Genomic DNA, 16,713 nt, shown 5'->3' on the forward strand with positions numbered 1-16,713 from the left:
AGCTTTCACTTTTTCTCAAATGTATAGTCTCACTTCCTCGTTCATACTCCGCAGTCAATATCAGTCTTTCCACCTACACGAACAACTCACAGCTGAATGTAGCGACTGTAACAACTGAGCACCGGCTCTGTGAGTCATCAAAAGGCAGGAAATCAGTAACGGAGGCAAAAGCAGGTGTTGAGGAAGAGTGGATACACCAGAGAATTACAATAATTACATGTCCACATACAACTTGCTTTAATTTATCTCAGTTGCAAAGTTCTATCATCATTTTGTTTATCAAGGACTTCAGTGACCTTTACACCTTAAAACAGTATATATAAACATATATATACATATTTCTAGCAGTCAATCTCAGAGCAGACGTCACTGTTTGATTGCTGGATGTCTCGCTGTGTGATAGAGCTCAAGGTTGTTTCATCGCAGCTTGGTCCTCTGTGCTTTTACACATTTATTAACGGTGTGGTGGTCAACCCACACACACACACACACACACACACCCACACAACATACACACAACTGTTTGCTCTGTGGCCTTTGTCTTGTGTCAGGTGAAGGTCATACACACAAGACATTTTCTTTGCTTTCACGGTCTGATCTGGTTTGTCTGAACTCAATGTCTGTCAGCGAGTTTGTGTATGTGTGCGTATGTGTGCGTGCATGTGTGTGTGTGTGTGTGTGTGTGGTGTCTGAGAAACCCTTGTGCTTTCCTACCACTGATGTCAGTGATATAGAGTGACGACAATAATATTAAAGCAGATCCATCTGAAAGCTTGTTTGTTTTCTTGGTCTTATGTCCTCATTAACTCAACATTTTCAACCACACTAAAATCCTCCTGGCCACCCAGAAGTGCTTGTGAATGTGGGAGGACTCAACATGGCCATCTCCTACTGAGAGAAAGGAAAACAGAGTGCTGCTCTGTGAACAACAAATGGCACTTTAAAGGGGACTAATGCTGCCTGGTGCCATACTGTAATCCTGCTGGCTGAAATGGACAGACTCAGCCGTTTGTCTCTTGTTGTGGCATTTCAGCGTGGATGCCACCATTTTTGACATGGCCTCAGATATCACTGACTCATGCTTCCAGTGGCTGATGGCTCACACAGCAAGCGCTGAATCAGGCCGTTCATTCAGTTTCCTTGTCATCAGTCATCACTAGTCTCCAAAGAGGAACCATAAAGAGAACTGACTCTTTGGGATATGCTTTTCTTACAGCTGCATAATCTTCATTGAGCTTTAAGTAACACACTGCTGCAGGTTCAGTGTCCCATGAATGTCATCATTCAGAGGGGAGGACAATTTCACACTAAGTGACCCTTGACAGGCCTCAAATAAACATACAGTAGTTTAGTTTAGCTGGACAAATGAATGTAAGTGGAGAAAATGTGGCAGAAACCGCATGACGGGGTGAAGAAGTGAGTCAGTAAAGTTATGCAACAACACGCTGGAATAAATACAGTACATGGTGCTGGCAGCAGTTTGCTTCGTTTTCCTTGTGTGGACATTCTCCTTTAGATTTTACAGATTCCCTCCAGGCCTGTTTTCAGATGTACATAAAGCACTGTATTTTGACTATTAATGTGTTCCTGATACAGGTTCTATTATCTTGTTAAAAGCCTTAAAATCACATCTACTCCTTCTAAAACTTTAAAAATATCCTGAGGCATTTCCAACATGTCCTCATTCCCAAATGACTAAACAGGACTATTGCTAATGACTCCAAAAACGACACATATGACCGTTGGAAAATACCAATGACAGGACTTTTGTTGTCTTGTGGTTGTTAAACAGTCACAGTTTGCTCAGTGTTGTCTTTGTAGGAACATGTTTTTGAGTGAAGGGAGACTTTAAGTTGCGTTCATTCTTTATGCATCCCTAAACCACTGAAGCAATAGTTTGATATTTTGGGAAATACACATATAGCCGAGAGCTAGGTGAGAGGATTGATATCACTCGCATGGCTCTAAGTATGAAGCTGCAGCAAGAATATAGTTAGCTTAGCTTAGCATAAAGATTGGACACAGCTAGCCTGGCTCTGTTTAAAGGTAACAAAATCCACAGATCTGAAATTAACTAACATTTTCCAGCCTTTGTGCTAAGCTAAGCTAACCATCTGCTAGCTGTAGCTTCATATTAGCATACAGCCGTGACACTGGTATCGATCATCTAGGTGGCATGGTGGCTCGGTGGTAACACTGTCACCAGCTAGAGGGTCCCAGTTCGAATCCCGCTGCAGGCGCAGGGGGCGTGTCCTCCACCATGCCTTTGGTGCCTGCTGCTTGAGGAAAAGTAAGGGCCTTTCTGTCTCCCCGTGTTCACCTGGGGTATCCTCCATAAAAAATACCCCCACTAAAAACATGCAAGAAGATCCCCACCTGACCAGTGGTGACAAATGAGTTTTGGGTCCCTGGGCACCAGCCGACTGGCAGCCCACCGCTCCTGGTCTGCCTTAGAGGAAGGACTGACCATGGATGGGTCAAAAAGCGGGAAAGAATTTCACAATTGCATGGCGTGTACAGTTTCCCCCCTCAACTATGCATGTTGTGTGCATGTGACGAATAAAGGAATTCTTCTTCTTCTAACTCTGAGAGAAGAACGAAGAAGGAAGAGCGCGAATAAGCCATTAAAAGTCATTTTCATATGATGGATAGATGAAACGGGAGGTTTGGAGATATCGCTCATGATATTTTCCAAAATTTGTAGAAAAGTAGATTGGTCTCTTCTTTGACATTCACAGCTCACACTCTAATACCAAGTTGCAGAGACCAAAACACAATTGAGAGAGACTTGGGAGAGTCCTAAATATAAATACAGAGAGAAAGAGGGGACAAAATAAAGAGAGATTAAGAGAGACGGAGAGAAAGAGCAAGCAGAGTCTGCAGATAAAGCCGACAGCAGAGGGAAAAGCTTATGGCGGGTGGAGGGGGAGAGTGCATGAAACAACTTTTTATTTCTCTGTTGTCTCATATTGACAGTGGAGCTGAAATAAGACCAGCCAGTCCCCTGAGAGATAAACCCTCCAGAGGGTCTCCTCCTTTCTTTTCTCAGTTTCTTTTTATTCAGTTTTCTCAATGTAGTCTCTCCTCAGCTACTCTATCCTCAGCTTCTCCTCTCTCTTCTTCACTTCTCTGGATCTGGTGATGTAGTGGTGTACAAAAAGTTTTGTAAAAGACTCTTAGAAAAGCAATCGTATGTCATAAAATCATAAATGCAGGATTTTGTTGGGCTTTAAAGGACTCTGCATTCATATAATCAACTTCAGTTTGAGTCTACATACAATGGCACATCCTATCCACTTAAAGGAACAGTTAGACATTTCTGGAAAATATCTTATTTGCTTTATTGCCGAAAATTGATCGGATTAATACCACTCATGTCTGCCTGTTAGATATGAAGCTACAGCCAGCAGCCGTTCGCCTGCTGCTTCATATTTACTGTCTAAATATGAGTGGTATTGATCCTCTCCACTAACTCTCAGCAAGGGTGTGAAAAAGCACATTTCATAAAATGTCAAACCACTCCTTGAAGAATTTAGCATGTACAGCAGCCTCAAAATGCGCAAACTTTTTGTTTTCACGTGGTTTGCGTGCTCACAAATATAAAATATTCGAACGCTAGCATGGCTAACTCAAATCATCATAGGCTGGTTTAGCTAGTTTGAACTGAAGTAAGGTAGAAAAGCTTGAACGAGACTCACCAAGTGCTTAAAATCATAGATTTTTCTCGCTTAAGTCATTTACCTCTGTAGCTTTAGCCTAGCCGGAGGGTCTGTGACGTTACTGAGCAGGAAAACCTGTGGCTCTTTGGCTCTGTCTGTTGAGATTTAACTAAACGGATTAGATCATTTCTTTCCTTGAAGCATCTCTGGCTCTGAGAAACTCTTATATAACCACTCAAATCTATATTTATTACAAGGGTTTCCTTTATTGCCGTTAAAAGTTGCCAGTTGCTGATACGGGCCCCGCCTCCCGAAAACGATCAACCAATCACAGCAGTTCTCGTCTGAACCTTATCAGTTTTGTCCTAATTTTCAGAATTACTTCAGGGTTTAAATTCATAGTATGAGGAGCGGAAATTACAGAATTTATACGGAGATGGCGTCTTCAAAAGCCAAAAAAAGCAAATTTCTGCTTTTCTACGTATAATCAGTATCTGTTTAGATAGATGGTCGTTTTCTTTACGATGATAACTGACTGGAGAAGAAACTCTATATCTCCCTCTCTCAGGCTCATATCAGTTCTGTCTGAGAGGCTTATTGAACCATCAACACACTTTCGACTAAATTGCCTCCACCAAACATCTTTTATCATTCTTCCCCTCATTCGCTCCATCTCAGCCCCTTCTCTGCGCCCTCAGAGCACACACACACACGCGCGCTCATGCACACACACACACACACACACACACACACACACACACACACACACACACACACACACGCACACACACTTCCTCCTGCTGTCATCCATCTATCAGAACAGGTGACGGCGATGCTTTATTGATGCTGCAGGAGGAGCTGAACCTCTTCCTCACTTACATGCTTGGTTAACAAAATCACACGCGTGCACACACTCACGCTGCTACACTCAACCTGTGACAAATGAGATACAACCCACCCACACACACACACACACACACAAACACACACAGACACACCCTAACAGACACATAGTGGTCGGCATGTGTAAACACTGATGGAATCGGTGATTTGCATGGGCCGACACACACTCTGATAACTTGACACGACCATCCCTTACTGACACGCACACACACGCACGCCACTGAGTTAAATTGACAGCGTGGCTGTGTGAAGTCCTCCAGACATCTGCAGCGGTTTAGAAACTGAGCAGCAGATTAGAGAGGGGGGTGGGGTTGGCAGGATGAGAGACACAGAGAACAGGGAAGTGAGGATAGACTGATGGAGAAAGTGAAAAGATAGATGGACGGATGACCTTCACGCGTCTTGAATTGTGCCGGTGCGGAGCGAAAGTTTTAAAAATAACTTCTGCCCTCATCTGAAGTGTATACTGCGCTCCGTGTGTTCTATCTCTACATCTATTTCATTTTCTCTCTTTCAGTCTTCTCTGTTAATCTCTCTCTCTCTCTCGTATCCTTTACTTGGAAAAAGAAAATAATCTCTCCATCGCTGTGGGCCTTAATTACACTGGATGTTGGAGATGAGAGGGCACTTGGAGAGTGCTGTGTGTGTGTGTGTGTGTGTGTGTGTGTGTGTGTGTGTGTGTGTGTGTGTGTGTGTGTGATCAAGCCGAGACAGATGCTGTCTGTGTTACGCACACTGGCTCTCTAATGTCTCTGGGTAATAATTAATAAAACATCTACATGGCATCACATTCCACTGATACAGCAGTTACATCTGCTTTCGCTCCTCCTCCTCCTCCTCCTTCCTCTTTCCTTCGCTTTTACAAACCACTGCTGCTAATTGTTCATCTAATTTAGAGTTTGCATTCACCACAATGAAATTGTTGGCCTAGTCAGTGATCATAAGGATGTTAACAACCCTCAGTATGAGAAAAAGTCACCTATAGTTTCTAAAAATACTATCATTCATTAGCCACTGTTTGTATGACCTTGTAATAGGATGTAGGAGGAAAGCTTGTTCTGTGGAAACACATAGCCATAATTATTGATAAAATGCTAACATTTACATCTGTTTTGTTTTTTTTGTTTTTTTAATTTTAAGTCTTGTATAATCAGAGCTTTAATGCCTCTAGTTGACAGCCTGACATAATGGCTTGGGCAGAGGTTCAATGTAATTCCATCATATATTAGCTGGAATTAGTCTGAAAATCCTTTTCCAACTTGTACAAAGTTGAAAAGTGTCTGGCGACATAATCCATCGCAGTGCCCCGCAAAGTTCTGTTTTATCTTTATCGCATTGTGCGTCGTGAGGCTGCATGTCTTATCTTATCCTCTGCTTCGTGTGAATCAGCTGACAACTGCTGGGCGGAATGGAAATCTCTGTCAGGAAATAGGCCGAACCCCTGATAAATATGTTGCCTTATAACTCCAGATTTGGAGCTTTGTTGTTCCAGTCAGGACAACAGAAATGTTTCTGTATTCTAAAATTTACACCTAAACAAACTGGAAAGAAAATGCCAGACGTGACTTTGTACCTTTACAGCTGCAGGAAACTAGATGTGGTGAACAGGCATGACTTAAAATGATGACTTGTTTCCCCCTTCCTTCCTTCGAAGTGTTTGATGTGTTTCATTCTACATTGCATTATTGTGAATACCCTAAAGGGAAAGTCCTTGCCCTGTCTACATCCTGTCTTTAATCTCCAACCCCCCCCACCCCAATTCACTTGTCACAGGATCTAAGTTTTCCTTTTTTCTTTGTCATCCATTTTTCTATCCGGCGAGGGCACTAGACTAACAGCTGCACAGCTGGTGGCAGTAACAAAGCCCAACCAGTAGGGTGCAGCAGATGGTGTCAGACAACAAGGGACAGGTGGGGCTGATGGAGGTCATTCACAGAGACAATCACAAGTTTTGTGTTGTACCCTGTGAGTCCGTGGAGGGATCGGGCTGAATCAAGAGCGGCGATGGAGAGACAGTGGAGCAGATAACAAGAGGAATTGCGATAGGGAAGGAAAAGCTAGATAGAAGTCAGATAATAGAGAAGAGGAACGCAGTGCCACAGGCAAAGGGGAAAAAAGAGAGACAGATAGCACTGCTGCTCACCCAGAATGAGTTAATGTTCAAAGGCTACAGAGGCTGGTACAGTGTCTATCCAAACATCAGTCAAAAATCCTCTCCTTTGGGCTTGAATGTTTTCAACAAGAAAGCACCCTCCATTTTTATTTTTTAACACTTGACAACAGTTTTATTATTTTTGAGTGAGGGTGAGAGGAGAGAAATGAGGACACATGGGGAGAAACGGAGATGGCTGAGAAACAGGGGGAGGGTGGAGGTGTAGCTGAATGCCATCCAGCCATCAGGGAGTCAGGCCTGCTTGTTCGTGGAGCTCAGCGTCTGAATAGAGAAAGGAACTCTGTCTGAAACAAGCCGATGCTCACTTTGCTTCTCCAAGCTTGGAGCGGCGCCAATCAGATGAGATAGAGGAGGAGTTTCGGTGAGGTTAAACCGCAAAAGCTATGTTGGGTTTATTCAAGAGCAGGGGCATGTCATTTCTAGGAAGAGTTTGATTACATACCAAAAAAATTCCGATGCTTTCCTCTGCAGGATTTTATTCCAAACATGGGATTTTAACAATCATTAACATAAGCTTAACACACACACCCACTTCTGTGAAGTGTTTGGAAATAAGGGGGAGTTGTATGAACCTCTGCTGCACATTAGATATGGTTACATAACAATCCGATCATGGTGAGATGTCCAGATTTCTAAAGATAAGCTGGTAAGTTACTTAGCAACCGCCACAGAGCAAGATAGGGGAGCAGGTATGATTGCCAATGAACACCGACCAAACTCTTTTAATCACAACAACAAGGCATGCACTCCAACACTGTGGCTATTTTTGTTTGTGCCATTTATCAGCTGCGCTCAATCATTTTCCTCCTCTAGCAACCCTCTATGAATCAGAATGGGATATTTAATGTTATAAACCAGCGGCCTCACAGACAAACCACAGACCTGTGGAACAGTTCATTTTCTAGTATGTTACACTGAGGGAAGACTGATTGTTTTGAAACGGTAATGCACATTTAAATGGGTGGAACTTCTGTTTGACATCTGCTTTGCACAGAATCCCCAAGACCCACAGAGCAGATGTAAATGTGACCGTACGCTGTTTTAACTCCAATTATCACCAAAGAACACTCGCTACTAACTGTCTCCATTCTCTAGTTTGCACCAGCGTGCGTTTCTCTTCATAAATTTAATGACTATATGAACATTTTTGTGTGCTTTAGTGTTGTCCTATCACCGGGTTTTTCACTATGGATTTACTGTGCTTGGTTTTCAATAAAGATAACTTAAGATTAAAATAAAACAGGAAAGAAGTGGTGAGTCCAAATGAGCAGGCTTGTGGTGAAGTGCATGCCAGCCCCCACAGCTGACAGCTGTGGAGTTAAAGGAGCAGTTTTGAGGACCAAAGGCCAAGACTGCTGGTCTCCACCTGAAGCTGCTCCAAATTTATTGTATGCAAAAAGCAAGTTGTGATGTGAAGACACAGAAACACTGTGAGACAGGACTCAGGGATGTACGTCCAACTGTCTCTTTGTCTCCATGCTCGGACAGATGTTACTTCAAGTGCTCGTCAAACACTTTCTATGACTCAGTGACTGATTGGTGTAGACTGTTGATCCATAAAGAAATGAAACGTCTGCTTATTTCACAGTTATGGGGACCACGTGCAGCACTTCAAGGTGCTGCAGGACCGCTGCAGTCAGTACTACGTGTGGGACGAGCTCTTCTCCTCTCTGAACGAGCTGGTGGAGTTCTACCATGGCAACAGCATCGCCAAAGAGAGGACCGTCTTTCTGAGGGACCCCGAGCACTTCGCCAGGGTGAGTGTGCGACTCCTCGTTTGTTTGGTTCTGTCTTTTTCTTTCTTTCCCGTATCTAAACTGCCTCCAGCACTTTGCGACCAAGCCTTCTTGTGTTTAGACAAAGCAGCCAAAAGCAAAAGGCACAAATATCTTATCAGCGGACAAGTTCATCAGCAGTGTTGGCTAATGTTATGTTTTAAACTCGAGCGCTGACACAACCGCAGGGTTGGACACCTTCCACTGGTACGCAGCTACGCCCAAGAAGTAAGAAAGAAACAGAAACAAACAAGGAACAAGGAAATCCAGTAAAAACATAGCTGAAAACAGAACAAAATAACTAAGTAATCTGAGTAATCTAATGCATTACAGTTACAATAACAGGATATTTGCGCTTTTCCCACATGAAACATGACTGGCTCAGACATGTTCACAAAGAAAAGATGAATAATTTAGCTTGAGATCATTTTTATGATGTCCCAAACAGTCAAACATATGTTCTTTCTTACTTCATATGGTTCCCATTGCAGATCAGCATCAACTCACCCAAACCCACAGCATCGATTTAGCACTATTTATTCCAGTCCATTTCAATCTCCTCTCTAAACCACTTAAAACACATCTGTTGTCCTTCGTCCTTCGTCGTCTCTTTAATCCACCAGACATTTAATCACGTAACTGATGACACTTTAAGACACAGCAAAGCAGCATTTTGACAGGAAAGTATAGATTTTGTCCTCTCTGTTGTCAAATCAGGGCTTTTTTGCCGAACATAACAAGCTGCCCAGGTGTTCATATTTAATTTTACTACGACTTCGAGGCATAACCAGTGTTCTTAATGGAGCTGACAGCTGTGGAAATGCTCCATATGTTGATGAAATTTCAGGAGCCGCTGTGACTGTGGCAGCAGGATTTGACGTGGAGGTGCAGCTTGTAATAAAAGATCACAGGACTGCCGTCGGTTTGGAGCAGAACCAAATCAGTCATCTCAGGCACCGAGCCAGAGGGAGTGAGCGCCGCAGCGCTAAAGAAAAGTGATTTACTGGGCAATTATTATTCAAATATCTGTCATGATTAAGATGCTATGCATCAAGTTTGGACAGAACATTTGTTGTGTTTAGCCCATTTTTCCTTTAGAGCTGGTTGAAGTTTTTACTACCATCTATATGATATTCCTGTTCTTAATGCACTTGCAAGGTGGGTGGATAACATGCATATTAACATGTAGAGTAAGTCTCTAATTCTGTGGCAGGACATCAAGGCGTATCCCAAATTTCAGTTTATTCACAGTGCGACTTGACAGGTGGTTCTCATGACGGTGTCATTGTGGGAGAAGCTGTTGTTGTTGTCATTGTGAAGTCATTACACAGACGGGATCACATTGCATGTTAAGTATTCCTGGGAGTGGCAGGCGAGCTGCGCCTGCAGGCGAACCAGGACGCCACCGAGGGATGTGATCCACAGCCGTCCTGACGTGACAGCATGTTTGTGTCACTGCAACACCAGCCGCGTGCTAATACTCATCACATCAGATTCACTTCTGGAGCCTGGCAGCTGGGAGCAGACCAGCGTTCATTAGGGAGCTGAGCATGCGGCGTGACACACGTGAAGTGATGTCAGGGTGGAGAGAAGGTGCAACACGGAGAGAGGATTTGGTTTACAATAGGCAGGAACATCAGGGATCCAGCAATGAGACCTGGAATGGATTGTTTTAGCTTGGGCTGACATTCATGGTCAACTGAGGATAGACCCTAAAATCTCTGGGTCAAAATTTGTGTTTTTGAGTGAAATACCTGACCAACCCCCCCAGGCTAAGTTGTACCCATTTCGTTGCAGACATAGCCTGCACTGCTTAACCAAACATTCATTCAACACATTTAGACTAATATCAGCACACTCAAATTCTCATGAATCTTTGAAATTTGCCCAATCATGATAGCATCTCATATTCTATATGGCACATTGCACTTAGCAAATTTTCAGCTTCCTGGTGTGCTTAAGCCAAGGATTAACAGGATGTGACAAGTTACATTTAGGTCACATTACTCATTAGAGATGCATCTCGTCTTTTGTGGCCACGAGCCCATTAGTCGCATATAAGCAAACAAGATTAATAAGGAATGTCAAAATCTCACAAGTTACAACTTGTTCCGCACTCCTCCACTTATTTCTGTTTCATTTTCATCCATTTAAACTTAATTAAGGGGAGCAGGAATACAGGTCAGATGGGATGGGAAAGAAAACAGCTGAAAGCAGAGCTGGATTTTTAAATTCAGATCAGATTTCAACAGAAAAAAGAAAGACATTTGTCTTTCTGTTAAAGGTGTGTGGCCATTTTAAAGGGTATAGAAGCTTTCTAATACCCTCATTCATGAACAGCTCAGACGAGAACAACTTCCAGCTTTCCACGTCCATTTTGCTGCCTCTTGCTCTTCCTGCAGATTGGCTCTGTTTGTAACCAGGTCTTTGACTCTCCTGGTTCATTGTGCTGGAAAATCAAACCTTGCACTTAACTACCAGCCCACCACACTTCATTCAAGTAAATAAAAAGTCGTGAAGACGCTTTGGCATCTAAGGTGCTGGCATGCACACAGCCTGCCACTGCTGCTTTGGGGTATTTTTGAGATGATTAAATGGGAAGTGAGGGTTTTAATGGCCAGTGAGTCAGCGCTCTTAATAGGAATGAGGGAGGGAATACGCACATGCACATACGTCCTTCTATGTCCAGAAGGTGTTTCGTAACATTTTCAAGCAGGTATTGGTATTCTGCCGAGGTAGCACATTGCATTTCTTTCACTTTTGTCCCAGTCTTATTTGTATTCTGTTTCTAGCTGAAAGCTATGAATGGCTGCAGTAATGTATGTCTATAAAGGCGAAGCAGAAACTAAAGGCTCATAGTAATTATTTAAAATGCATCACCTGCAGTGCTCTCACAAACAAGTGAATTAATGGCTGAATATGACTCTAATTAAAAAAAGAATAAAAGAATCAGTATGATAGTTTGATATCTTCACGCCCACAGTGTGTAAGCCTGTCTGAATCTTATGTCCTTTTGAAGATGATCCACATTTATTGATCTTTGTGATGTGTGAGCTTTACTTCAATAAATCTGCTCCTTCAGATCGAGGGAGCTCTTCGTACGCCTCCCTTCATATACTTGCTGCTGTGTAATGGAGTAAAATGCGGCATTAAAGTCAGGAGGATTTGGGCGTTTCACCACCAAAAAAACCGCAAAAAAGGTCATTTTGAAACTCAGATGCTGATGCTTTTTCTCATAAACCTCATTTATCCAGAGATGGGGTGCTGAGCAGCCAGACTGCTGCAACATTTCACCTGGCGGTGCAGCAAACTTTCAGATGAGGATGACAGGTTTTTGGTCCTAAAAATAGATTTTTGTTTCACAAAGCAGCTTCTCACAAATTTGGGTCTTGCTTAGGAGCGTCCTGCTTCGCACCTGAACAGTTTCATGCATGTTCTAAATCACTGGGGACGTTGCACAGTATGTTCAGTCCTGTGAACAAATGCAGCTGGAGCAGGTGCGAGTTACGAATTTAGCTTCAGGGTGTTATGATGGTAGTTAAACTGAAGACGGTCGTCCCACGGGAGTATGAAAAACTATATGACCTAAATTCTGTCACAGTCTAAATCTCTTTGATTGGAGCGACTAACACATGAAAACAACACCAGGTCTTTCTTAGCATTTTGGTTTTCTGAAGATTTGATTTTCTAGTATTCATACAGTAGCTTATGTAGCTGCGCCGCAACATCTGTCTGTCTGCTGGGGTCACCTCCTCTGCATAATAGCAGCATTATAAGTTATAAGCTGTTATAAAATGAATTTAAGACCATAACAGAATGTTTCTGCCTGTTAACTTCATTGCTATTTCATACTCCATTTATTCTCTATTACACTTTAGTGTGATGATGTACCGAGCTGCTCAATTTTCTCCGTACCCTCCATGGATTAAACACGTATTAACTTCATTGGTCTCTTCAGTTCATTTTGATAATATTGTTAAATGGCTGGTGCTCCTCTTAAACGAACTTAGCCACCCACATCTCCACAGCTGCTCCTGAGCTTCATCCAGTGATTGTGTATTCAGAAGCATGCATCTAATCTTTAGGCCGCTCCAGGGCGCAGATCCCAAGGGGTTCGGAGGGGATACATCCCCTCCAGCTTCTGGAAAACATGAACTTCATGAACCCCAATAAGTATTTCTAAATAAACTGAATAGTTAAAAGTGTGTCTTTAATAGAAGATAACTCACACATAAGCACTTTTTGAGGGTTTTGTTTATGTCCCTGTGTATCCCAGTCAGTGGTCTGAACTGCTGTGTCCACTAAACTAAGTGTTAATTTGGGAAATGAAGTTAATGGTTTACATCATCCTGATACCTTTGCTTGTTATTGTTAGTCCTCATAGTCCTGTGACTGATACCTTGTGACTAAATTTGGCCAAACAAGGATTAAGTCTACTCATCAACTTACCGCCTTAAGTGAATTAACTTATCCTGAGCCATGTCCATATTTAGATTCAGCTAGCTCATGTTGCATTGTCATACATGCATTGAATGACACTGAATGTGCTGGAAAGTATGTTAGAAACGTGTTTTAAATGTGCTTTATTGGTTATTATTAAAGACTTCAACAAAATTCAGCAAACTTTAGAAACCATATTGGACAGATTGAGAAAAAAAATCCACAAGGTAATGACGGATCATCTTTATTATCAGATGACACAGTGAGCTTCTTTTATTCAATGCTATTTCATTCTATTTCATCTTCAGGATCATTTTTATCAGATGATCCTCTGATGTGATGAGTCTCCAGCTCTGAACTAATGAACCAACCACATGAGGAATATTAAAGGTCCATCGGGCAGTTTACAGTACTGAGTGTATGTTATTCTGCCTCAGGTCTGGATGATGTGGTCATAGGTCACCTTGCTGTTCTGTATTAGCATTCGGGTCTAATGAGGCTTGCGTGTCAGGTGAGCCTTGTTTACATGCATGACTGTACAGTCCAAAAACTGTGTTTATCAGCGACTGTGCTGCAAATATATTCTGGAACAAGCCAATTAGGATACTTGGAAAAAAAAAGATGCATCAACATGTTAGATAGCTTCCAGCCATATGTAATCTAATACAAAGCTACAATTTATCATTGTTACTGACAACGGATCAACAAACAGATGGTCCAGATGTGCAGCTGTCATTATAAACCCTGTGGATTTGCGTTTTGATTTACAAAAATAACTTTTCTAATCTGATAGGAGTTGCTTTTTGTTGGTCATGTACAGTATGCTTGTCTCATTCCAACATTAACACGCTGGCTGGGACTCTTCCTGTACTGCAGGTCACCGTGTTGTTCTGACCTTGAGATAATATGAGTCACAACATGCCCCATAGCTGAGGGTGGCGTGCTGAAGGTGCTGTGTTTACCGACATGGCTAGAGAAAATCTGTCATTCCACATCAGCTCACTGCAGCTTCGTCATACCTTTATGTCTGCAGCCTTGTCGACTGTGCAGCTGTTTTAATGAGATATTGTCTGTTTAAACAGTACAAATTGACCGTGAAGTAGCAACAAGGAAGCATCTCAAGCATTTTGTTTTCTCACTGTCAAAACGGAGGACCTGCTCTTCATGTGCAAGAAGTTAGATTTAATTATGTCACAGGACACTGGTTTGCGGCGCTAAATCTCCGTCTTGTACTGCTAATTAAGACGTTATTTTGGACTTTTGAATCATTTCATCTACATCAGCCTTGTTCCTATCATTAAAGTTATATATTTTTAAAATGCATCTTAAATAGTGCTGATTAATGAATCTTTTAATGGCTCATGAATGTGTTTCTCCAGCCTGTATCATATAATCTCCATCCCACCATTAGCGTCTAAGATTTTTAGTCTGTCACGGTCATCTGCGATTCCAGTCAGCGATCTTCGTTAGGCTGTGGGCTGGTCTGCAGGTTAAAAACACATTAGAAAACACAACATTTTGCCTGAATCCAAACTGTCTTTTTGTCTGTCATTTTCTATAAAATCATGGTCAACTGGTCTTCGTGTCTGTGGGGTTGCGTCATGGCCTTCAGCATCAACAAAGCTCCATCACCAAATGAATGCCTCTCACAGAGTACGTCTCTAAAACACCAGGTTCAGGTTTCACTCACAGAAATGAAGGTGTCAGAGAGACAACGTCCAAACTGAATTGCAACATGCAGCAAACCTTTTCCCGCCTTGTGCATCATACAGAAATTCTCACCCAGTTGTTCCACATCTCCCTACTCTGTCTTTGCAGCCACGTTGTGTTCGCTGCATGTGTATCTAAAATATTAATAGTATATCCACTTCTTCAGTTGCCAGCACACTATTTCATCTTCTCCTCTAATACAAGTGTTAGCCAGTGACACTAAAAGCACAAAAACACAAAAAACTAGCTCTAGCATCGCTCCCTTTAGACCTTTAGATTATTAAATGAATGCATGGAAACAGGATTATAGAAAAATCATGTTAACTTCAACCCATGTACTGTAAATGCTTCATGGAAATAATGCCTTAAGCTGACTTCTCACTGTTCGACTCTTCTTGTTTCTGACTATATGGGTCAGTTTCACACATAAACTCAATCGGTCGAGGGCTGGCTTAGTCCACGGATCTCATTGCAGCGCTTTTTGTGTTGTCCCTCCTATTGGGCAGTTTCCAAACTAATTCCTCATCAGCTCATTACATGGCCCCAGATCACTTCTTATCGCGCCATAGCAGGATGGGAAATAATTCTATTTTTTTAGCCATTTCAACTCCACAACATATCCCTAATGTCCTGTTGTCTAGAAGCTCTTTATTCAGACAAAAAGCCTGTTCATGCAAAACTTTGACCTCTTTTTGAAACCTTGTCATTTTCAAGTGGAAACAGAGGTGGTGTCAAAGGCAATTCTTCTGCTTTAAATGCCCTGTGTGTGTGTGAGTGTGTGTGTGTGTGTGTGTGTGTGTGTGTGTGTGTGTGTGTGTGTGTGTGTGTGTGTGTGTGTACAGACATATCTAGTATAAAGCTGTAGTCCATTGATGTTACAGACTAATTTGTTCCACTGTAAGTGCTCGCTCTGTGTTGGAGCAGGCGCTGGAGAGGATGATGATCACAAAGCAGCCGAGCACAGCAGATACGGACGGACCATGTTCCTCCTTCCAACCCGTTGCTCCTCGCAAGCTGCATGAAAGGCTTTGCTGTCACACACACAAGCGTGTATGCACAAAACACGCAGGCCTGCACATGCAAACGCGTCGAGCAAACAGAGGCCTGCACACAGATACTCGCTCGCCGAGATACACAGTCATAGAGCGTACGTGCACAAGAGGTCTAGACTAGATCAGCAGAACCATAAAAGATAAGTCTGTGAGGATTTTGGAGATTTGTGGGATTGATAGATTGTGTTTGCGTCTCTTGATCCTGATCCTGCCCTCTGGTTAGTGTGTGTTTGTGTGTGCGGCTGCCTCTGCCTGGATGCCATTATATTAGGGCTTGGTCCGAGACAAAACAGTCCAAAGCCCAGACCTGCAACATGGATATCTACACATAAACACATAAAAAACCAACACAATATTGGTATTCCTTCCCGTCTCTCAGCTCCCTCCCAGTTCATATCACATCCACTTTTCTCTGTGTGAGTGCAACTGACAGCTGAGAGAGGTTAGTTAAGTTCAAGACGCTCTCCTTAAAATAGCCGCTTTTATTCTGCTGCTCTTAAACTGCTTTTACTTCACGAGTCAACAGAGATCAGAGGAGGCCGGCTATCGGGAGAGGAGAAAAACGCTACTTTTGTGAACTCAAAGAAAAACACAGCGAGGCAGAGAAAGCACATTGTGCGGCAGTCGAAGTGAAAGCGGCTCACCTTGTTGTGAGTTGCTGTCAAACATCACAGTTTAACAGAGTGCTGTATTTAGTAGGTATGTGTGTGTGAAGGTGGACCTTCCTGTCTACCAAACTGCCATGATAAAGCCCACTTTTTAGTGTTTCATAAAGCACAAAGTGCAGTGATAATCTAAGATCCTCCTTTACTAACATTGGCCTGTTTAAACATGATGCACAGACAAACTTCACTTAAAGGTTAAAGACAGCCATCATGTCTTAGGATGGTAAAGAGATATATAACAGGGACTTTGTTGATGTCACGTTTCATGAGTTCATGTCAGCAGTGGGTCAAAGGGTCGCACCAGATAAAAAAGTCCCACTGTTGGCCTAAGCTACA

General features: G+C 42.5%; 1 protein-coding gene across 3 annotated transcripts in view; it reads left to right on the forward strand.

Annotated features, from left to right (window-relative positions):
• Positions 1-16,713, forward strand: part of grapa (GRB2 related adaptor protein a) — a 28,798-nt gene that overhangs the window by 9,309 nt on the left and 2,776 nt on the right. For all 3 annotated transcript variants that reach the window (XR_011603087.1, XR_011603088.1, XM_070980467.1), the window contains exon 4: positions 8,324-8,492. Coding sequence is in view for 1 of the 3 variants with exons in the window: in XM_070980467.1 (XP_070836568.1) it covers positions 8,324-8,492 (169 nt within the window). In the remaining 2 variants the exon portion in view is untranslated. The remainder of the gene's footprint in view (positions 1-8,323; positions 8,493-16,713) is intronic.

This window comes from Chaetodon trifascialis, chromosome 15, assembly GCF_039877785.1.
Source record: "Chaetodon trifascialis isolate fChaTrf1 chromosome 15, fChaTrf1.hap1, whole genome shotgun sequence".
Taxonomy (NCBI): domain Eukaryota; kingdom Metazoa; phylum Chordata; class Actinopteri; order Chaetodontiformes; family Chaetodontidae; genus Chaetodon; species Chaetodon trifascialis.